At 35.5% G+C, this 24,640-nt stretch overlaps 2 protein-coding genes across 2 annotated transcripts in view; both read right to left on the reverse strand.

The window, feature by feature from the left end:
• CD226 (CD226 molecule) overlaps positions 1 to 4,202 on the reverse strand; it is a gene marked incomplete at both ends in the record, with an annotated part of 29,359 nt that extends 25,157 nt beyond the window's left edge. The window contains 2 exons of the mRNA XM_079533884.1: positions 1,367 to 1,705; positions 4,115 to 4,202. Coding sequence (XP_079390010.1) covers positions 1,367 to 1,705; positions 4,115 to 4,202 — 427 coding nt within the window. The remainder of the gene's footprint in view (positions 1 to 1,366; positions 1,706 to 4,114) is intronic.
• Positions 4,203 to 18,115: 13,913 nt separating this feature from the next.
• RTTN (rotatin) overlaps positions 18,116 to 24,640 on the reverse strand; it is a gene marked incomplete at both ends in the record, with an annotated part of 77,792 nt that continues 71,267 nt past the window's right edge. Inside the window, 5 exons of the mRNA XM_079533350.1 lie at positions 18,116 to 18,198; positions 20,730 to 20,796; positions 21,154 to 21,257; positions 22,397 to 22,664; positions 23,585 to 23,784. Of these exons, the coding sequence (XP_079389476.1) occupies positions 18,116 to 18,198; positions 20,730 to 20,796; positions 21,154 to 21,257; positions 22,397 to 22,664; positions 23,585 to 23,784 (722 nt within the window). The remainder of the gene's footprint in view (positions 18,199 to 20,729; positions 20,797 to 21,153; positions 21,258 to 22,396; positions 22,665 to 23,584; positions 23,785 to 24,640) is intronic.

Raw genomic sequence — 24,640 nt, forward strand, 5'->3', positions numbered from 1 at the left:
TTTTTTTAAAGTCAGGCCAATAATTTGTCTGGCTTAATTTCTGCTTTGATAAGCATCCATATTTAGTGACAAAAAGCTAATACAGATAGGAAAGCAGATATGGATTCCTATCTCATTTCCATTACCAAAATTGTTGTTTAAAATCAAGTTTCAGAAGTCTTCAATGGCAAAGGTAGGAACAGTATAGCTTGAAATTATTTAAATTACATATCTACAACAATATCAGCTCAACTATTTATTTGTAACATTGAAATAACAGAGGTTTAGAGAAAATAAATTCGAAAGTAAGATTTGGAGGGATCAGGCTAGGAATTATTTTTAATCTTCTTTCAAACAGAAAGAAACAGAACTAAACTCCTTCAACTCATTCTTTCCTAACTACAAAATGCAATAAAATATTGAATGAGGTCTATTTCCACTTGGGATGATGAGAAAGAGATTATCTTTACATTCACTGTATCAAACCAATAAGCCAATAATCAAAACCAGTTGTCTTCTGAAGGCTGTTCTATCATTTGTGTGTAATGAACTTCTAAGTACTAAATTACTACAGTTCCACTCCTGTCATCAGGGAATCTCTGTACTTTGCGCCAATATTGACCAATACTGAGCGGGCATGCATAGAAAAATACTGGAATGGTTTTTTTCTGCTCTTTCTCACTCAGAATTGGAAAGGAAATCAAATCAGATGAGTCAGATAGTTAGAGAGCCTCTGGAAAGTACGTGAGAAGCTGTACAGAAAGTACATAGGCATAAGTGAGTCTGATCTTTTTCTTTCCTTCTTCCTTTTTCCATCTTCAAGCAGGTTCCTTTTAAAGAAAAGGTCATTCTTCTTCATATAAATGTCTCCTTTTTTTTTTTTCTGCCACACCATTCATAAATGTTTTCACTTGCTCTTGCTGTTTTTTGTTATTGTTGCTGTTTTGTCTCTTTGTTCATTTTCCTGTTTTTCTTATTTTTGAGACCAGTGCACAGTAGCATCCTCACTATAAAGCACAGCAATAAAAATCCATTACCCTCCATGGGCAGTTATAAGGTTTAATTCAATTCTCTGAGAAGATCCTGCAGGCTATAGAAATGCACTTCTGAAATGATAGTTGCTATGTGAAGTCTGACATGTGACACATTGGTACTGTGACATACATCTGTGTCCTTCAGTTCCACTCCTTATTTCCCACTTCTCTTAAAATAAACTTTTGTTAAAGCAAAATAATCATTTTCTGGTGTGTTTGTACTTACACCTAAATTACTCCATTTATATGTGCAGTATAATTGAAAAGTTACAGAGCCAGATATTCCCTATAGTTGCATAAATTTCTGTATTGCGTATATCAGAAATTAAAAAAGTGATGAGAAATTTCCTTACCTGGATGAGTAACTTCTATTACCTTCTCAGAAACTCCATCTGGATAAGTTACAATGGAGCAAAAGTAAAAACCAACATCTTCCAAAGTACTGTTGTTGAAGGATAAGGATTGGTCTTCCCTGGAAGTATTTTCATAATATATTCTTCCCCTGTATTTGTCTTCAATATGTATGCCATAGATAGGATGCAAGACAGCAATATTTTCTTTATGACTTCCATTTTGTTTCATCCAGGATGTCTGTATTATCACAGCTTGTTTTGGATATATGCATTCCAGTTTCATCTTCTCTGAAAGCTTTACAGTTGAATCCACAAACCTTCCTTCCACACTGGCTAAAACTAAGAAATACATACCGTTTGGTTACAAAGATTATTAAAAATTGAAATTATAATAAAACTCAGAAATGACATTAGCAGCATCAGAAGTAAAATTTTGAAGAAAATGTTCATAAAAAAATAACCACAACCCACTGATATTGTAACTATTTCTAATGTATGAGTATGACTGGAAAGTTATTTGTGTGAAGCACACAGTGACACACTCGTGAGTTGTGATCATATGCGTAGTTATGTAAGAGGAGGAAAGAAATATGATAGCTAGGAATAGGAAAGAGATCTTACTTCTACAGAGTTGGAGAACAGCAACAAGGAAAGCTGCATGGTCCATCTCAAAGAACACTGGAATCAGTGACTGGCGCTATGGGGCTTTGTGCAGTCTCTGCACACCACGTGCTGTTCTCAGGGGGAAGGTCTTACTTTTGAAACATGAAAAACATCACTAGCTTTTTACTTTCACATTCTAAAAGTTGTGGCAAAGATGCGCTGAATTCATATGTGAAACTATCTCAGAGAAAAGTTTTCCACTACTATTGAATCTCCAGCCATATGATAACTGATGTAGATGATAACTGATGAGATTTTCAGGTTTCATCAAAACAAGCCAATAGAATTCTTCTGTGCCATTTAGCCCAAATCAACATCTGTCTGCTATTCAAGGAGTGAGAATTTTGAAAGAGAATACAGTTCTTATGCTTTAGAGGTTATAATCTCACTGCAAAAATATAACATCCTCAAAAATAGGAAAATACTATACACAAAACCTTGCTTTATTTTTTTTTTCCCCCCCAAAACCTGGGCTTCATATTCCAAGTGACGCAAACTTAACAAAAGTGATGCATACTTAACAAAAATGACCCTCAATGAAAATTTCTTATGATCTTCTCTTAATAGTCTTCATTTATGTATTGCGTTCTTTTCAATTCTTTTTAATACTAAAAGAATTTCCTCAAGTACAGCAAATTAATAACAGCACAAGTTTTAAGGACCAATGAAGCCTTAGAATTCAACCAACTTCTATGAAGTATCTTCATGTTTTCTAAGAGCAGCACTTACATACTATTTTCCTGGAAAAATCATAATCTGGATTCACAAGATCCTCCCAGAGTGTCAATAGTCCATCTGATCCTATCTGAAAAATCTAAATAGAAAAAAATTAGTCGGAGGCTGAGTTTCATTTGTATTACAGCTATCTTTTCAATCAGATTTAAATGTTTACTTACCACTTTATCTTATCTCAGGAAATGGAATGATTGCTGGTAACAACATCATGAAATGAGGAGGTTCAGAAGTCAAATGTTTGTACAGTAGATGTCAGATATTTGTACAGTAGAAAAAAGGATTCTGTGAGTTAATAAGGCCTGGCTCCAGGATGCTATGTGGCATTACGGTCTTCAATCACCTGCATGTTTCTTATATTTAAGTTTTTAAAGAACTCACTGGCTAGCTCTTCTCATGTTGCAGTTGCAAATGAGGCAAAAAGATGAAGTATTTCTCTACACTGAAATATTTTTTATGTCATACTACATATGCTTATACTAGTTTACAAATCAGTGATGTTTCACAAAATCTGAAGTTGAAGGAAAAGATAAATAGACATGAATATATTTTTAAATTATTATTATAAATAAAACTCCTCGCACATCTGTGTTTTTTTTTTTTAATTAAAACTAAGAGTAAGTACTCAGGAAATCTCCAAAATGAAAACAAATTCCCTTCAGTGAAAATTATTTTTCATTTATCTTCATTTATTTGTTCATATATAAATTACTATTTTATTGTTCTGGATTTCATGCTCATTTCTCTCCATATGGCTTTAAGAGCAAAACAGAAATTAAGAAATTAACATTCAGCTCCACATGATGGCTAAATATCAGTGATGCTATATGTTGTCTAAACACATTCACTTGTTCTGCAACAGTCACAGTTACTACAAAAATCCAGGGATTCTTGGTCAGTTATTTGGTTCTCAAAACAGGATTCTTTTTCGCACCCACTAAAAGCAGCAGCCTTTAAACAGAATATTACTGATTCTTCCCCTAAAGACTGCACTACAAGTCCCCTCTGAACACCTGTGCAGCATGCCTGGATTCACAAATTAGGAACCTACAGCCACTATGAAAACTGACTTCACAGATATAATTTGGGAGAAGGCACAAGCTTTACTTGTCATTTTTTTTACATAAGATACGTAAAAAAGACAAATAAACAGTGCCTCTACCATGTCCTTCTAGCCTGAGGACCTAGCAGATAACATAAGGGAAGGTTATCTTGCAACATTCCCTCCCACTTCCTTGAACCTCTAACCTGTGATTCTCTCTACAGACCCCAGCAGAAAAAGGCTGGAAAATACACTTTTCTCTATAGAGAAGAGACTTTCACAGAAACAGCAACTGCATATGCCATGGTCACCTGAGTAGTTCCTTGGTCTCTTCCACTCCAGTTCTCTGTCTGCCATTATATTGTTCTTCTTTCCCAGTAATCCCATTTTTCTCTCCATTCTGAGAAGCCCAAAGCAAAGGAAGGAGATGTTCACAGAGATAATCAAGTTGTATTTCAGTAATTGTTCTCTAAGTGCCAATTACAATTAAACAGCAAACAAACAGCATAGTGTAATTTTACAGCTGAATGTATAACTGTAGAGCGGTCGCTTAAAACAAAAATTGGAAGGAAACAAAACAAAACAGAAGCAATTGCACAAACACATTGGAAATATATGGGTTGGATTTCAGTCTTGACTTGAACACAGATCTTTTATGTCTCTGGGTGCATCATTTTGTTTCCTGGTGCATTAATTTCCCCCAGTCCAATATATAGATAAGATATAATGAAGGATTCTGTTTCAAAGCATGTCACAATGATTTCTGTAATTAGATTCTCTAATGGAAATTGCTATAAGTGAGTGAAGAATAAGATATACGCATAAGGCCAGCACAATATGTTAATACCCTTTTTAATGATTTATTAGCATTTAAGATTTAACAGATAGGCCCGCAGCAATACTGCAGAAAGAGAGAGAAATCTACTTGCTTCTGCTTCTTCCAGGAAAAAGGCCTTGGCTGTGGCAGTGCAGTGAAGCAGGAAACAGCCAAAAAGGAGATTGCTCCATGTTTCACTTATAAACGTGACCAGTGGAAAAATGGTCAGGGCAAGGGGACTGTTTCGGTGAATCTTCAGTGAAGAGAATGAAGAAAATGGACTGGAAGGAGGGAGTGTTTTGAATAGTTCGGTCTTGGCCTCTGTGTCTCTGGAGATCAGCTCTTCTATCTAGAAGCCAGGCTAATCAACTCAGAATGGTAGCTCAGCAACAAATGACACAACTCTCTCTCCATGGATGACAGTCTTCCTTTAAATTACCATAAAGGAAATTACCTCCTCTTCCATTCACTATTCTTGGTTTCTTTAAACAGGAGGGCTGAGTGTAGTTGGATAAAGGCAAATAATTCAATTTCCTCTCTCCTATTCTGCATTGTGCTAATTTAATTGCTCTAATAAAGACCCCAAATTGGATTAATCTACATGCATGCCTGATGCAGTAACATAATGGATAAGATTCTTTAATACGTATTCATTAACATCAGAGCAGAAGTTAATACCGAGAATTCTTCCAAAGAAATTGGAAAAAAATTTGACTTAAATGCAGTCACATCTTAGGGTACATTAGTCTTTACTCAGAGAAGTCTTTACTTCCTCAGAGGAAGAAAAAAATGATCAAAACTTAAAGTCCTTCTGCAGAGTAGAAATGTAGAGAAAAAATGATTTACATATTCAAAATCTTGATGATTTATTTTTAAATGCACTGGCAATTGCTCAGGTTGCACTATATAAGTTGTAATTCTACAACGAATTGTTTCATCCCCCCATGTGCAAGAGGATATGTACCGAGGGGTCTTTATATAGACTATCTTTTTACATTTCTAGAGCTGGAAAATTATCTACATTTTTGGACCCAAAATGCTAACTGGATTTTCATTCTAATGTAACACTGAGCACCTAAATGGGTCAGGAAGATAAGACTGTTAGTGATAAAACCACAGCTGCAACATGACGGCTAGATATTGCTAAATGCTGAGATTCAAGAAGGGTAGTTTCATATTTATTTATTTTCAAGAAGATTAATCACAAGCAGTTGATGGAATCTGAACATTGAAAAGCTATGCTGAATGACAAAATATGCTCGTGGTGATATGCACTAATAGTATAAAGGTCTGATTAAGGAAGTGGGAGAAACGCCACTGCTGAACAAATTTTGAACTAGACACCATAAAGCAATACTGCTGCTGACTCTTAAGCGAAAGGTGTGTTGGTAGGAGATAAGAAGGTCTGTGGTATTTTTTAAGTTCACTGTGTAAGTGGTGATCCTTTGATGTATTCGTGGCTTGACAGTTTGCCTGTGACAACTTACCAAACTTCATAGAAGTTTGTGTCTACTTGTGTGCAGGGGGAATTCTTAAAACAGCAAAAGCACTCCTCTGCTTATCTGAATAAAACAAATGTGGAAAATATGACAGAAAGAGAATTTAATAAATAACATTATTTGAGTTAAAAAAAAAAAAAACACTGACCTACTTAAAAAAGAGAAAGAAAAACTTGAGAAATAACTCCAAGAAAATAACCAGATAATTCATTTCAGTATTGAATATTTTCTTCACATTTGTAATTATGCAATTGCTTAATGATAGGAGATATCACAAGGCATTTTTCTTCAAACTAAACTTTTTTTATTCGGTGATCTTGTCTGTAAATATTTGCCATTGATTTGTTCAATAAGATACTGAAAATGTCCTTAAAAAATATTTTATGAATTATTCTCTTTTAAGCATAGGAAGACACTACAGGATTTTTTTCACATTTTGTTGATAATTGGTTTATGTTATGACCTTGAATCTTTACCTGAAAATAACATGGAAGATGTCATTTGAACGATTTGCAATATACTGATTTACAAAGGAAAATAATAGATGACATTTGAGTCTCTATGAATTTAATGTACTAATACTGTTAGTCAACTTCGTATGTTGTTCTTTTTTGTTGTAGTTGCTAACTTAGTTCTTGTCCTCCTGTTGAAATCTTTTAGCTTGTTAGTTTCAGAAAAGTGGTATTACTTAAAGAAACCCAGGAGTTTCATTTTAATGAAAGAAAAATGGAAGCAGAAAAACTTTAAGGTGCTCAAGCAAAGGACCTTGGGAAGGGATATTTTCTTTCAGAACACAGCCATTCCTATGTAACTGTAATCTTTCCTGAATTAACCTTCTCCTGGTTCACCTCTACTTTTCATGTCAATCATGTTGCTATTAAAAAAAATTCAAACTTCTACTTTAAAACGGTTAAAACCCAGTTTAAGGAAATGAACGTTGGTGTTTTTCCCTTTTGTTGGCAGAGAGGTTCACTGAGATGTTTCCTAAACAGTCCCCTTTAAATACAGCCTGGATGTTAAACCCCCCTGAGGAGGTTGAGGTTATTCTGAATTATATGATACTGTCAGCTCAGACAAGTATTCGAGGAAGATCTGCAGCTGACCTTCGGCAAAGAAGCTTATGGCTTGAAAAAATGGCCTTCAAAATCCAAGGAGAAAGCTAGAGAAAGAAAAGACTGCATCTTTTGTACGCGCTATCTTATTTTTGTTGATGCATTCAGGAACTGATACAGAACTGATACTTTCTTTAGCAAAGAAAGATATCTCATATAACTTTTCTTAAGCCCTTTTTGTGCCCTTCTGTTGAGAAAAACTCAATAAAGAGCACAGTGATGGATTATTTTTTGATATTGCAGATCTCCTTCCAACAAGATCAATTCAAGCTCCCAGTACAATCAAAAAGTTTCTACCCATAAGAATACACAAAGCCAAATCCAAACACCAAACGCTCAGCAGTAATGATGTGTGAAAACAGAAGCTCAGGTAACTTTTTGCTCTGTTAACTATTTCTAGTTTGATGACTTATTCATATATATTTTTTAATTTATGTTAAAATGTAAGGGGAAGCGTGTAATCGGGCAACAGAGATGGAAGTTGCTGTTGGCTGAGATGAGGCTGGTAGAGACAGGCACTGGGATGGGGCAGGGAGCCACACACCTGCAGCCTGGGTACAGAGTGAAGGGGTTGGGATTAGAGAAGACCTCAGAGCAGACAAGACCCACAGCCCGTACGACAGTGGCCTTGTGAAGCTTGTCACTCAGGTGGCAGAACTAGAAGACAGAAGGGCTCCCATGAGGGCACAGACTTTGGGGGAAAAGTTATTTTTGAACTCTAATTTAATCTGTCATACTTAGCAGGTCTGAGATCTTTCCTCTTCAAAATTACCTTGTTCTGTTTCAATACTTACGTTACGATGAAACACAGCCAAAGGCATTGAATACCTTTGGTACACAGGCTTCAGGAAAAGCACTGGCAGTGCTTTCTTCAAGGTCTTCTGACTTGGCACAAAAGTAGAGGCATCTTTTTCTTTCCTTCTTTTAATCTTTAACAGATTTTAAATGCTGCAAGAAGTACCAATCCAGCTATTTAAACTACTTCTTGAAAGAAGTATGCTTCAGAACAAGGACCATCTTACTCTTGGAGTATACTGCAAAACATTTTCAAAAGAGAAAATTAAAATTATTTGCAAGAGAAAATGTTGAGCAAATAAAGGTCTAAATTCTTCCCCCTTCACAGGAGACAGAGAGGGAGGGAGATTTAGAAGGACAAATAAAATCATGTAAAAGCAGCAACCTCCTCCCAAAGCTTAAATATGCAATAAAATGGAAGAAACAAGAAACAACAAATCTGAAGACAAATCAAAACTTGTGTTCTATTGTAATGAATTAAGCTCTACTAGCCTTGTATTTTGTTTACAACTCTACACTCTCATATGATGATACATTGCAATTCTTCAAGTAAAAATCCCTTTCCTTACTAAAAATCATGAATAGATGCTTCTTGACCACTGAGCTGTTTTACTCTTCATTTGTTCAAGGAAAGTCCTACAGGGCAGGAAAGCTTTTTCAAGAAAGGATCCACAGTGAACTGCAAATTAATGGAACACATGAATATCTGTTGTAATCATTTGTTTTGGTAGAAATAGCATAATTGTATCTTAATGTCCCGCCTGATTCACTGCAACATTTTACATCTGTTTTATGCTAATGCAGTTGCAAAGAAATCAATGATATTTATACTGACATGAAGCAGTGGGTGACTCATATGCTCAATTAGTCTCTGCAGTTAGAGAAGGAATATAGTACATTGACTTTATTTTCCAAAATTTAACCTGCAACTGTGACCACTGAATTCTAAGATTCTGGAAGTTTAACTATATTACATCAGTATGACTTCAGAGCACCCATTATAGAATCATCACAAGTTGTTTTTTAAGGATTTATTTTTTGAATTTAATTATTCTGACCACATAGGTTTTTATTTCTTTTATGTTCTCATAACAAGGAAGCACTGGAGTTTGACAGATTTTTTTTTTAAATATGTTTGTGATTTATGTGAAGCATTAAATGGCTATAAAGTAGTATACGTGCTCTAAGAGGGCTTACCAAATACCTTAACATAACTATCACAGTATGCTTATGCAACTATAAATTAAAAATATTATGATTTTATTCTTACGGTTCCTTAGCTGAAATCATATTAAACCCCTACAAGCTTGAAATAAAGTTCATTTTAAACCATTTATAAATGAAAATTTGCAGATATTTCTTTTCCTACAACAATCTCCTTCGATTTTTAATTGAAACATTATTTCTCTTTTGTTGCTCTGAAAGAGATTTTTAAAAAGGAAGTGAACTGTTTTTATGACGCGCTCAAAGGCTTAGCAGAATAATCTGGTGCATTAAGCAGGCAGGAATTTAAATAGATAAACAAAGGCAAGTATAATTTTAAAGAGTTGGTTGTTCTTCATACACACAGGCCTGTCATGTGTACAACTTCAGGTTTCTGGTTGTTCTGGCTAGTATCCTTTATCAAGATCTTTCTAAGAACAAAATTGCATTTATCAACTTCTTTGCAGTAGTGTGTCCATTACCAGTACTTATTTTGCAATGAGAAGCGATGAATATTTTTTGTTTATTTTTCAAAGAGTAAAATTAAAGATACATTGTAATATTAGAACTGTTGTCTGATTTTTTTTTTTTCTTTCAATTCCTGTCTTGATGGAGATTTTTATATACTGGTTTTTGTTGCTGTTTTTGTTCTAGATGATGTTGAATAGTATTTCCTGTATTATACTTCAGCTTCAATGGACATTTTTTTTCACTGCTGAATGAATTGAGTTTTCTGTTAAACCTGAGATGAATATATATATGTGCCCCCTTTCCCTTGAGCAGGAAATCTATTGCTAAAAAAGATATATATATATATATATATATCTTTTTTAGCAATAGATTTATATTATTCTACATAATATGTATATATATATATATATATATATATATATATAAAATAACATACAGGACGTGGCAGCTCAATTAATTCATCAAATGATGAATAAAGTCTTCTGAGAACAAAGATACAGATTTTGTGTCATTCTGGTATTAGATATTCTTAGACAGTAAGTGTCTAAAACATCTAAAACAGTTCTTATTTTGATTTTCTGGAAAGATTTTGACAGTGTTAATTACTTCTAAAAAGAGAAATTTCTGACACTCTGAATTCACTGTTTTTCCTACATGACCTTCTGCTGCATTTGAGAAAGTCTGTCTTGTTTATTGTACTGATACATCCAGTGAAAGTCCTGGGTAAACAAAGCAACAGCAACAAAAGCGAAATACAAACCAAATCAAAATGCAGAAGACAACACAAACCAATCCGAAGCTTATAATTATCACTGTTGCCTACCAAGAAATGCATTTCCGTTCAGTTCTCCAAAACACTTATATTGCCTCTTCTTTGAGGAGACTTACTAAAGACACTCAGCAGATATGAACTCCTTTTGAACGTAGCAGTAATAAAAAGCACTGCCTGAAAGGCAGAACAGAAGCACAGCTCATCTCATTTTATCTAGAAATTCAAAAGGACTTTGCAAACACAAGTAGGTGAGCTGCTGGTCTGTCAGACACAGAAGCTGGTGGTGGGTTTGTGCATTGCTTTGCTCTCTGCTGGTCAGTAATGGATTATCTGTAATTCTCAGACTATGCAAGTCCCTGTGAAATCAAAAATTCTAACTGGAACTAAGAAAGAACAATTTTGGAGATGGTAGAATGAGGACATTTTAAGCCAAAGAAATGTAGAATTGTCAAAGTAGATCATCTTATATTCTCTGTATTTTCAATGGAATAGATGAAAGCTTTGCTGTGCATGAAATTTATACCTCTTTGCCAACAATAGTTAGAGCAGCGTCACTGCCCTTGGATAGACACTGCTATACCAGTACGAATTTTTGTTTACTCTACAAAATCATTTTCATTCAAAGATGAGAAAGGAAATAAACAGAGCAGACTCATCTCTAAGTTTGTAAGAGAGTCACCAAAATATTGTTACACTGGCATAAAACCAACCAAAATAAATAACATCAAAACAAAGCTTATGTTACCATATCTATGAGGGGGTAAAGAGATGCGAGCTTTAAGTGGCAGACAGAAAAAAACTGAACCGTTATTGAATTGTTGACTGAATTGTTAAGTGGTTTGACTGCAGTTCAAAGAGTAAGGTTCAACAAAAGTTTCTAGAGCTGCAGGAATAGAAAACACTTGAAGGAAGTCATTGCTAAGTGCAAAAAATAAGAAAATAAAGCTCAAACAAATGAAATTCTAATGAAGTGTGGTGGCTCAGACAGTTACAGTTTTCACAGGTGTTATAGCTGTGGTCTGTTGAACTTATCTACCAGATCAGGCTGTTACCTCTCTCCCCCTTTCTAAATGGATAGTATCAGTTCGATTTCATACCTTTGCTTTAGCAGTTGTCGCCTACCACTGTTTCCAGCTGGGCATTTAATCTCTCACAATTATGCAAGCACACTAGGGAACAAAACACAGAATATTTGAGAGTCATATGAAAAAATGTGTAGGCAGCTAAAGAACTTTCTTCTGATAATTTATTGCAAATACACCCCCAGCACAGAGTAACATTTATTACCATTAAGAGATGTTTCAGTTCAGCAGAAGAATAAAACAATCTGCCCTGAAAAGCTACGTTTTGGGTGATTACACTTTGACTTCATTCCTGCTACACTCCATAGTGAATTTGCCTATATAATTATATTTCCCCTTCCAGGATCTAGTCCAGCATCACCTGAAATTAGATTTTTTCTTTAGATTTTTATGTCATTTTCTTAAATCAGTTTTTTATTACACACATAACAATTTTTCATCTGTATTAGATGTTAATTGTTTTGCCATTAAAAGTTTTTTTTAATGTACATAGGACAAAACCCACAAGTTTATTTAATCATGTACAGACTCCAAACAACCTATTGCTGTGACAGTGTTGTGTGTTTTCTTTTTTCTGTTACTGTTGTCATTAAGAAATTCAGCTTAAAAAAAATAAATAAATAAACTGACATTTTTCTGACCCTGAACTTGGTCATTTTGGCAAGTAGCTTAGTTCAATTTTTGTCCCCCTGTTGCTGGATGATGAACCTAATAAATGTGAAAAAATGCGGCACCAAATTACTGTCAAGAACTACTCCAAATGTGCGGAGGTACTTCTTAAAACATAACGACAGCACTGAGAGGTGTTCTGAAGCCATCACCAGCATTGTGCTAACCACCACCGCTTCCTCCCAAGCAGAGCTTTGGCTGTCCTGGCCCCTAAACAGGAGGGCAAGCCTCAGGCCACAGGGCTGACCGCAGGCCACAGGGCCCCCAAACCCCAGAGGCCCCCCTGGTGTGACTCCACACCTGCTCCTGGGCTAATGGGATCCTTCAGAGAGCAGCTTTGCAAATCATTCACTGTGCACTGTAATTTCTGACAATACAAGGGTTCTGTCTCGAGTGCAGCGTTTTTTTATTAGGTCAGAAACCAGCTGATGGGGGAATTTGATATTCCTTGGTTGAAAGTTATTCTCAGTGCTGGAAATGGTATCTTTTGCAAGTGCAAGGCAACCACTGCAAGAATTCCAAGAAGCAAACCCAGGACACCCGAGCACTGGATTAATGAGCAGTAGATGCCTTAATTCACACAAACAGACTCAAAACCAGTCTAAAAGTTTCAGAAAAGTTGTGAGTCATAATCCAGTTGCCATGGCAATAGGAAATGCCCCTCTGAGGAAATCATCAATTACAGAGAAGCCTAGAACTCATAGGAAAAGCAATTTTCCCCTTCTTGATTTGGTAAAAATCACTTTGAAGTGGTGGCATTTTGAGCTTTTCTAAAATACCTTGAATTTGGAATTATGTGATGAGCACTGCTATTCTGATATTAACATATTGGGTACTGTTGCCTCAGTCAAGCATGCATCTTTCTCAACCCACCTAGATTTTGAGAACTGTCTTCTCACAGAAGCTTCTAAAGAGTTGTGGATTTTTTCTTGTTTGTTTTTTTTTTTTAATTCTTCAGTGTTGTTCAGGTGGTTTCTGAAGTCAGTAGTAGTCTGTGATGAAGACCTAACAACATAGAAAACTAAATGAGAAGACATGATCTTCTTTTTAAACTTATTAAAAGACTGACATAATCTAACAACGGCTTACATAAGATTTAGAGCTCATTAAATTGGGTAGCAAGTTTTTCGTAACACACATTTATCATTAATGGATCCAAAAGAAGGACACGGGTGGTCTTATAGCTCCCTGTGCCCATAACACATCGAGACCCAGTCCGAGAGGATATCTGCTATCCTTCCTCTGCTACTTAAGATTATTGAAGGAGGAAGAACAGAAGATATCTGATTTTAAAGGTCATTCTTTGCTGCTGCTTGTTCCCATATGCATCTCACTGTCAGGTCAGTCTTCCTAAAATATTTTTTTCATTATAAAGCATTTCTAATACTGCCTTTTAAAATAAAGATAGACAACACCTAGGAAAGACTGCAAGGCATGCAAATTGCTTGTTCTAGTGAAAAAACTTACATTACCTACATGAAGGTCTGAGAATTGTCAAATTGCATTTTGATGGCTTTAAACATCTCAATCATTTGACTCACTAGCAGTGTTACTTCTCCCATGCTACTCTGTGTCACATTGTTTTTAAAAGCACTTCTCCTATGGAACAAGAAAAGTTTTACCTGTGAATAAGAAGCACAATTAGTTCTTCCAGAAAGTACCTGTGGATGGGCATTGCTTGCAGGATCAGACCTACACTTTGTTGGCTATATTGGCTGCAACTAACCAATCCTGCCTGGCTGATCGAGAAATTTCACACAAAAACAAGATATTTTTTTTTTCATCAAATTTTAGTATGAGTCTTATCACTTTTAGAAAATAGACTTCTTTTTTCTTTTTTTTTTTGCTGCCTTCAGCAAACATTACATCAACAACAATGCTAAATTTCTATTTTTAAGCAGCAAGTTAGGTACAAATCATTTTATAGTAAGCTCTCACATAATACACATGATTTGGGGTTATTGATCTCAGGCTCCTCAAAACAGATTGTCAACTTTGATACAGTCAGAACTCCCATTACTGAGTAATACTTCTGAAAGCAGATACGTGAAAGGACATAAACCAAGTTTTCTTGGTCCTCTTTCTTATTTTTGAGAAAACATTGCACAACATCTTTTGCACTACAATGATTTGCAAATCAGTGATCAGCAGCTACATATCAGAACCAAGAATCTCGAGGGCACAGCTAAAACACTTTTTCCCTTGTTTTTGGAGAGAAGCAGCAGACAAACTGGGACTTGATTTCATTTGATCCTTATTGCCAACAGTATTAGGCACTGCATTCAGACAGAATTTTCTGGTCAAAATAAAGTGAACCAGCAGGCTTTGACCTGTGTGTCCATTAAAGAAATATGGATGAGTGCCATTTATGCTTTCGAATTTAGGTACAACTCTCTGTCCTCATGGATTGTGAAGAGAATTCTCAACAGGGCAAACATCGAGCTAGCTTTCTCCTATAATTTTACTGAACTTAATTTTACCCTGAAATACCCGCTAGGATCTCAAAATATTGCTTATTTCCATTCTGAATTTTATTGTTTTTTTTTCTCCGTCTGCCTTAAAATCTCAAAACATCTAAGTAAATAAAGCTCTATACTTAAGATCATAAAAGATTACTTCATGCAACCTACATCAGATTTCATTTTTGGAAGTGTCTGTTTGCTACAAAATACTTGTTTGTACTGGAATACTTGTTTAATAAATCAACCTCAGTTTCAGTTTAAAGCACCACATGCAATGATACATTGTGTTTGGGAAAAGTACGTAGCTCACTGCAACTTTAATATATACAATTTAAGATGAATAAAACATTTTTGTCTGTGCTAATTATCTGTCACAACTAGTTACTATGATAATTTCTTGGAGCACATTTGAAGGGTGAGCAAGGTTAGCAGTCTTACCCTTTAAACAGATATAATCATTTTCTGCAAGTTGTAAGACGCATCTTTCACAAGTCTGAAATTAGCCAAAAGGACTAGCATGCATCACCCACGCCTGGTAAAACCACAGACTAACAGATATCTGTCAGGTTCCTGAAATCATCTGTTACTTTTGGCTGGTCTTAAGAAGCAGGAGGAATTAATACCATTTAGAAAAAGTAATGAGCAACAAGAAAATGTAATAATGTACGTGTTTTTCAATAAACAAATAATATTGAATCCTTTTGTTCTATGATGCAATTTAAACAAATCATTATTTTTCAGAGTAGTTTGATAATGACTGGTTCCTGTTACCATTTTAACGCATTAATACTGATGAGTTGAGTCTTCAGTAAATTTATTACAGTTACTGAACAAAGTCAGGTAATCCATGGAGCAGATCCCCCTGAAGGCCCTACTAAAGAGCATAGAAAATACGTGATGAGAATGACTGGTGGTAACCAACATGGCTACACCAAGGGCAAGTCATGCCTGACAGACTTGTCTTTTTATGGTAGAGTTACAATGTTAGTGGATAAAGGAAGAGAAACTGCCATCAACTACCTGGACTTGTGCAAAGCATTTGAAACCGTCCCTCATGACATCCTGATCATCACACTGAAGAAGGATGGATTGGACCACTCACGTGATAAGGAATTGGCTGGATGGTCACATTCAGAGAGTTGTTGTCAGTGACTCAATGTCCAAGAGGAGACTGGTAACAAGTGGCATTCCTCAGTGATCAGTGCTGGGACTGCTGTTATTTAACATCTTTGTAGATGACAGATAGTGGGTTTGAGTGCACCCTCAGCAAGTTTGCAGATGACACCAAGTTGTGGGTTGCAGTAGACAAGCTGAGGGAAGGGATGCTATCCGGAAGGACCTGAACAGGCTTGAGAGGTGGGTCTATGCCAACCTCATGAAGTTCAACAAAGCCAAGTGCAAGGTCCTGCACCTGGGTCAGAAAAATCCCAAGCACAAATGCAGCCCTGAGGAGAAGGATTTAGGGGTGTCGGTTGATGAAAGATTCAACACGAGCCAGTAATGTGTGCTTGCAGCCCAAGCCAACCGTATCCTGGCTTGCATTAAGAGAAGCATGAGCAGCAGGTTGAGGGAATCGATTCTGCCCCTCTACTCTCCACTGGTGAGAACTCACCTGGAGTACTGCATTCAGTTCTGGGGCCCTCAACACAAGAAGGACACCGAGCTGTTGGAGCAGGTCCAGAGATTTGAAGTATATATTCCTTAGAGGCTAAAATCTTTAAATTTTCCTGAGAATAAATAAATACCAACCACAACTGTTTACTTATGCCATTGCTACAGTTGCCTCCCAATACTGTAAACATCTCAAAATACAGAGAAATAGAAGTTCTATCTTTGCTCTGTAAAAACAAATGTACTAGCAATTTCTATGGATTTTTTAACATGAATAATTTCTTCAAGAATTTCTACAGCTCAGTAAAATTGAAATGCTTAAGAGTACAGGCATCTGTTCTATGTTCTTATTATTATACTGTATGTGAATTCAATGATATAATTAAATTATGATTACAGATATTCAGAAGGGAAAAAAAAAAAAAAAAAAGAAAAAGATAAATTGATTTCCAGCATGCTGTGAAGATTTTACAAGACAAAGTCCTGTCTGCAGACTTGCATGGATCAATAGTGAGGCTGTTAGTTTGCCTTTAGAGCTATGAGACTTCAAACATCTCTCGATTTGCACTCTGCAACATTGTGTAGTTCCATTTCTTGAGAATACACTGCTTTCTTTACAAGGCTATGGACTTCAAGAATTCTGGATCAGTAAAAACACTGTAATATGAATCAGACTGAAATAAAATTCAAGGCTGAATAAGTTTTAAAAATACAGCTCTATTTTATCTAATCAGATCCACGTGTATTTCTGCACTCTGAAAGAGCTCTTGCTAAATGATTACTTACTTCCATTAAAACTAATTTGGCAATAAGTGCTCTCATTTTTTGTCTCTGACAAAGGAAGCAAAGTGGCAAGCAATCTTTGTTGTGACTTACAACTTAAATTGAGAGAAATCATTAGGATTGATTATGCTGAAAAAAAGAGGAATCAGTACTTGCTAGTGTGATACATATCCACTAAACTTGGCAGAAAACACTAACTTGCAGAGCTAACAGTTGATCATTCTCACTCTCACTAGCCTTGCAGCTTAAATTTCTGCAATACTGTGGGATGAGAACGACAACATTTAACAATTACTTTGCAAGTAACCATATACAGTGCATATATGAAAAAGAATCAGGCTTTGATGGTCTCTCAGAGTTTTGTTTTGTCAGGGACAGGATAGATAGCTGATAACTGAATTACATCTACAGTAATGACTTAATCCAGCTATTGTAAGCACCACGGTTATGTCATACAAGAAGTATCAAGTCACATACATAATCTATTTTGTAAAGTCATAGAACGGGTTGTGTTGGAAGGGACCATCGACTGCTACTCTATACCTGACAGGTATAACACAGCATGACTGTCAATATTTTAAGTTCTTAAATCTGTTTTCAGTGTGTTTATCTGCAACATTAAAAATTACAGATTATAAGCAAACATTAAACTGAATTAAACAAATTTTTTTTAAAAAGCAAAATTTTATTAAGACCAATCCAAAACATCAATTCTAATAACTTATAGTAACAATTTAAAAAATTACTGACTTTTCACATCTCTTTTCTCTGCACATTCATTCTTCTTCATATGTACTTTACATAGCAGCATCACTATAATTCCCCATTGGGATTAGAGTACAAAAAGTTTAAGCTACATTTAATGCAACTTCTTTGGCTCAAAGCAATCAACTCCCTTTCTCAAAGACTTCATAAATTTCTTCCACAGCATGCATGCTGCTGCCATAAATCCATGAATTAAAAGTGCTTTCTTTGAATTCCAGACTCCCATTGAGCAATCTGTCTGATTTCAAGATGAGAATTCATCTGATAGTTGTTAACAATCCAGAAGCTGCACTACATTCTCTAAGCATTTTACGTAATAGGCATTTAGCTCATTTCCTTCTGGCTGTGGAGTACCTAAAATGAAATAAAAGCAAGATTTTAATTTCGAATTGATTCTTAATAAAAAATTATATTTTCCAAAGATCAAATCAAATGCCTCGCATTTAATCCATATCCTATTTTATGAGCATTCTGCATTATGGAGTAAAAAATTAAAACAAATACTTTAATGTTTCAATTTTCTTGTTTATGTGTTTGTTTGAGTTTGTGTGTGCACATGTGTGCTTGCTTTCCAAGACCCCACTCAGTTGTAAGAACAAAGTAAGAACAAAGTGAAAACTGTCTTTTGATTCTGATGTACTACAATAACATAATCCCTTGGTTTTTTTTTCCAAAACTTTTGGGGGAAAGCAAAGTGAGCAATGAAAAAGTACAAAAGACATGTTGAAAAAAATCCACTACTTAAGACAATCTATCATTTTAGTTCAATTGTCACTGTGAATTAATTGAAGAATCACCAGGGCAGGTCAATAAAGAAACTTTATGCGGGAAAATATTGAAGACAACTTCACATGACTGTAAACTGTAACAACTACAGGTCCATAAAGTATTTTGTAGTCATTATTTTGATATTTAAATGTTTACTGAAGTTAAAAAATCAATATTTCAGACTACGACTTTCCATTGTAAAGTAGTATATCAATAAACATGGATCAATATTATTAAGTACTAGTTTGTGAAAACCACGTATTTCTACCTTGTTGATTAAACTTCATGATTTGAACAGTCTAAGTTTTGTTGTGCTATAAGTCAACAAAAAGTTGTCTATAAGCATGTTTTTAGTATATGAAAACCTTGCTTTATACTGCAGTTGGTGTTTGACTTAGTAAAGGATGAATTTGGAACATCAGCACAATGGATTAGAGTTGACATAATATGGGAGGGCATTTAGTGCACCCTCAGTAAGTTTGCAGATGACACCAAGTTGGCTGCAAGTATCAATCTGCCTGGGGGTAGAGAGCCTCTACAGAGAGACCTGGACAGGCTGGATAGCTGGGCTGAAGCCAATGGGATGAGGTTCAACAAGGCTGAATGCCAGGTCCTGCACTTTGGCCGCAACAACCCCAGGCGACGCTACAGGCTTGGGGCGGAGTGGCAGGAAGACTGTGTAGAGGAAATGGACCTGGGGGTGTTGATTGATGCTCAGCTGAACATGAGCCAGCAGTGTGCCCAGGTGGCCAAGAAGGCCAATGGCATCCTGACTTGCATTAGAAATAGTGCAGCCAGCAGAAGCAGGGAAGTGATTGTCCCCCTGTACTCAGCTCTGGTGAGGCTGCACCTCGAGTACTGTGTCCAGTTTTGGACCCCTCAATGGAAGAAAGACATTGAGGCCCTGGAGTGGATTCAAAGAAAGGTGACAAAGCTGGTGAAGGGTCTGGAGCACAGGCCTTATGAGGAGCAGCTGAAGGAGCTGGGATTGTTCATTCTGGAGAAGAGGAGGCTCAGGGGAAACCTTGTTGCTCTCTATAACTTCCTGAAGGGAGGTTGTAGTGAGCTGGGGGTTGGCTGCTTCTCTCGTGTAACTGGTGATAGAACGAGAGGGAATGGCTTCAAGCTGCGCCAGGGGAGATTCAGGCTGGATTTGGGAAATACTACTTTTCTGAAAGAGTGGTCAGGCACTGGAATGGGCTGCCCAGGGAGGAAGGTCTTTTCCAACCTCTCTGTGATTATGTGATTCTGAGGAAGAATTAAGCTGTGAGCTGTTTTGGCATCTCCCAGTTAAGATCCTGACAAATAGTGTACTGTAAGCAGAAATTTTGTGGTAATTCTGTCTTTCAGAATATAAAAGTAACTTTGTATCACAAGCCTCTGCACTGATAACCCTGTTTGAATACTAGTGTAGAGTGAATTAATTAAGGAGGAAAATTCATTGATTTAAAATTAAGTATTTGCATGTTTTTGCAAGATGAGAGTCTGATGCAACAAATTACAACATACAAATGCATTATTACCTACTGAAGCTGCAGCTCCAGACTAATGCTTGAATATCATTTCAAAATGAATGCTCTTGAATTTAGCAATCTATCATACAAAAGCTACTCAAAACTGTAGTTATCTTCAGGTACTTCAGAAAACCCTTAAGTTTTCAAAAAGCCAACTAATTAATAGTATAGTGATTTAGGACTGGCACAACCATCTGCTCTGATTCCTTCTCTATGTAACTGAATATAGTGACTTTGAGAACTCTTTAAGCAAATTTTAAGCTACAAGAACAACTTTTTTTTCCTAAATCATTAACACAGGAATACAGAATGAAACAAAATAAAACAATTTGCTGCAGATAAAAATCAGACCTATTCTTGCAAATGAACCTTATCTATCACCTGAGATCTTGTATGAATTTTTTTAAGCAAATGACATTTTACTATTTACATTTAAAAGATGTCTGGCTATAAATCTGATCAGTACTCATGATTTTAGAGATGAAAGTATACTCTCAAAACCTAGCAGCAAGCCAAAAATTACTCTGACAATATATATTAAAATGCACTAGTGAGCTACTTGAAAAATACAGAATTGGAATTAGCTGAGGTTAAAAAACTTACTTTTCACTAAAGAATATGCTTCATCTATTTTTCTCCTTATTGATGGATTCTTCAAAGTCACTTTTGCCTGTAGCACACAGAAACAAAATACAATGACTTCATTTCTTTCCCCCACCTTGACACTTTTAACAACAAACTCAGTTTCCCTGCTTGTAAATAAATATTGGCAACAACTCAATTGGAAGTGAAATTCTTGAATTTTAGAATTAGCATATGCTATCATCATACAAACTGTATTTATATAAGCAGAGTGAAATCACACAGGACAAGTTGACTTCTGTGGTTCAAACCCCAATCCTGAGTACCTCTGTGATTAAAATAAGAAGATAGAGCTGCTAATGTAAGTTTTAATTTTATTTACTTAAAAGTTGCCATGCTTAAAAGAAACATCACATTTTTATTCAAGTATTTCTCAAATACTAACCTTCTGATAGTTGTGAAGCAATGCCCAAAGTGAAGCTGCTCCAATTCTCTGAACTGCACAACTGTCACTTTCCAAACAGGTAGTTAGCACTGCAATAGCTTTATCTTAAAATAAATAAATAGAACAAATAGACCATCAAGAAAATATCAAAGCCATAATTATATTTACATTTCTCTAGTTTTATACTTGGAGTGCACGTTTTATGATGTATTGGTATAGTGAGGAATTACACAAGTTACAATATCAGATTAAATTTAAATATGCTCAGAGAGTGTTTAAAAACAAAAACAAAAAAAAAAACGAGTGCTAAAAAATAAGTAATGAGTAATAAAACATACACATGTTATACAGCCATCAGATATGCATAGGGACTGAGGAAGCTATGAAGTTGTTTTATAACTCTCAGGAGCCACAATTATAGCCACATCAAGATGGAGATTAAGATGTTTTTATTTTCCATAGTAATTGCTATGCAAGTAATTTGTAACTGATGAAAAATATTTTTCTCTCTAAAATTAAAATTTTCTCTATAAAATTAGGTACCTTAATTTCCTAGCCTGACCGTGAAACCAGAGTCAGGTAAGATTGTTCACTTAACAAAATTCACAGATAATGTATATGAACAATGTATGCTTAATTAAGGCAGCATCAGGGAAAAATCGAAAAGGATGGGCACTATAGAAGACCTGCTGAGAAGTCATAAGGAAGGCAGGAGTATTCTGTCTGCAATTAAATGACAGAACCTGAAACACCCTAAAGAACAACAACAACAACAAAACCAAACCAAACAAAACAAAAAACCCAAACAAGAACAGTTCTGTCCCTGTTGTTACATAAAACATATGCCATGATCATAACTTCACCACTACCACAAACATTTTCAGCGCATGATAAAAAACATAATAGTTTGTTTCAATAGCCATGATTTGCAGGAAATAATGTTTCGTTTGAAGAGATGAACTTCTAGGGTAGAAATTTATATTAAAAAGTTGTGAACTAGATTATTACAAATCCTTCACAATAATTTTGTAAAAACCATTTTGCTTTTCCTTTTGCTAAATATTCTTATTTTGAATGCATTTCTGCCAAAGCATCAGTTCTAAAACAGCTTCTATCAAAATCATTTTTACAAATATGCTTTTCTAAATAATACTAAGATCTTGATCAGTAACACAAACTGCACCAAAAATATGGTATCATGGAAGACATTTTTTATTAGATTTAATACCCTTCATGCACTTACCATTAGCTAATATCTTAGGCTTATTTGTTGGACTAAAACATATGTTATGTAGAATAAGTAGTGCTATATGTTGGCTGCTCTTGTGCTTGCATTTACACATTTCCACTATCTGGTCTAAAAACCCATTTATCTTCATAATCATTTGCTGTCCATCTTCTCCAAAAGATATGTTCAGTAGCAGCTTTAGCCAAAGAGTACACACATTGCTAGGATTTTTATGACTTCCTTTTGGTAATGAAAGAGACAAAAAGTTCTGCAGGAAGTTACTCTGTCAGAAGGAACAAAAAGGATGTTAGGATATATACTGTTTAATGGTTTCTTCACTGCTGTTTAGACTTTCCAAGGTATATACTTGACCAAAACCTAATATTAATGTTTTAGTTGTATTAATACAATATATTTATTTAAATTAGAACTTCCATCACTACATAAGCATTCTGATTTGCTTTGTATTTATTGCTTTTGTCCCCAAAATGACCTATAAGCAATTTTATTGAATCAGTGTAGTACTTACACAATATGTTCTTTATTCCTCACTTATATTAACAAGTGCTAAATGAACAGTATCATTCCCTCCATATACAGTCATGGGCAACGTATCTGCAGCAAGTTTGCAAATGACACAAAGCAAGGAAGAGTGGCTGGTATGTGAGAGGATCATGCTGCCATCTAGGGGGAACTCCAGAACCTGGAAAATTTGGCTGGCAAATACTTCATGAACTTCAACAAGGAGAAATATGTGGGTACTCCCACTACATGCTGAGGGCCACCCAGATAGAAAGCAGCTTTGTAGACAAGGACTCACAGATCCCAGTGGAACATAAGGTAGAAATGTGCCACTGCCACTGACAAGGCTAAAAGTATCTTAGGCTGCATTAGACAAAGCATTGCCATCAGGTTGAGGGAGAAAATTCTTCCTCTCTACTGGCAAGCCTGTAGTACTGTCCCCAGTTTCGAGTGTTTCAGTACACAAGAGACATGGGCATGGTGAAGAACACAACAAAGGGCCACAAAGATGTGTAAGGGACTAGAGCATCTACTCACAAATGGGTAAAGGCGGAGAAAGATGGGACAGTTTAGCTACGATCACAAGACACTCCATACTGAAGTATGAGGGTTTATTACAAAAAGCAAAATGCTTACATCACATATTAAAAGAAAAAAAAGTGAAGAATATTATTTACTTACTTTCTGAATAATTCCTTTACAGTCATGAGATAGAGCAAGGTTAGAAAGAAGATCAAAAATCACGTGCTGAAGTGGGCTGTTATCATCGGATACTTGGGAAGCCAATTTCAAGATGTTATGCATTAATGAACTGCCAGCTGCACTTCTTACAGACACAAGTGATGATTGTCCACCACTGGTCCAACAAAGTGAAGCACAACCTTAAGGAAATAAAACATTTACCATATAAGACCAAATATGTATACATTTTATAAAAAGAAGAAATTAATGAAAGAATGGTGAACACGACAATTTAAAGGAACAGCAGCCCACTGTTCTTCTACTGTTAAAAAAAATAGTAATTGCTGTCTTAGAGTGTCTCCTTAAAGACAGGTACACTCTCAGAAATACTGCTGCTATGTGGCATGAGAATTGAAACCGATCCTCTGAATCTGTTTTAGAAATCAGGTCTCTGTACTTGTGAAAGTTTTAATCATAGTACAAAGTCAAATGCTACACTACAGAACTACAAGCTCAAATTAACACATCAACAGTTCCCTGTTGTAACTTAGTAACAAGTAAGTTACCAATACAATGTTTATGTAAAAATACACATTTATACATTTTTGTTTAGTGGTATTTGTAACCATGGTTTAGTGGTATTTGTAACCATTTGTAACCATTGTAACTGTAACCATGGTTAATTATTTATATGGCAAAAGTTAATAAAAATCAGACCATTTTTAACCGTTATAAACATCTATATGTTTTCTTTGACTGCATTAAGCAGAAGTGGATAAGCAGTTTAGACTAAGCAAGTTTGGTTCACCTCATAAACAACAATTATGAACAGAAAGAGAAAACATTATGAATTTAAAATCTTATTAGCAAGGATTAATTTCCAGCATTTCACAGAACCTGACACATTCACTGTGGCTGGTGAACACATTCATGTATTTCTGAAGACCACTTTAAAAATAACTATTTATGAAAAAGATATAGACTGATGCAAGATCTGGAGATATAAGCTTAAAAAGAGGATGAAAATGCTCAGTTGTTAATATACTCTTAAAAACT

Source organism: Tetrao urogallus, assembly GCF_951394365.1.
Source record: "Tetrao urogallus genome assembly, chromosome: 3".
Taxonomy (NCBI): Eukaryota; Metazoa; Chordata; class Aves; order Galliformes; family Phasianidae; genus Tetrao; species Tetrao urogallus.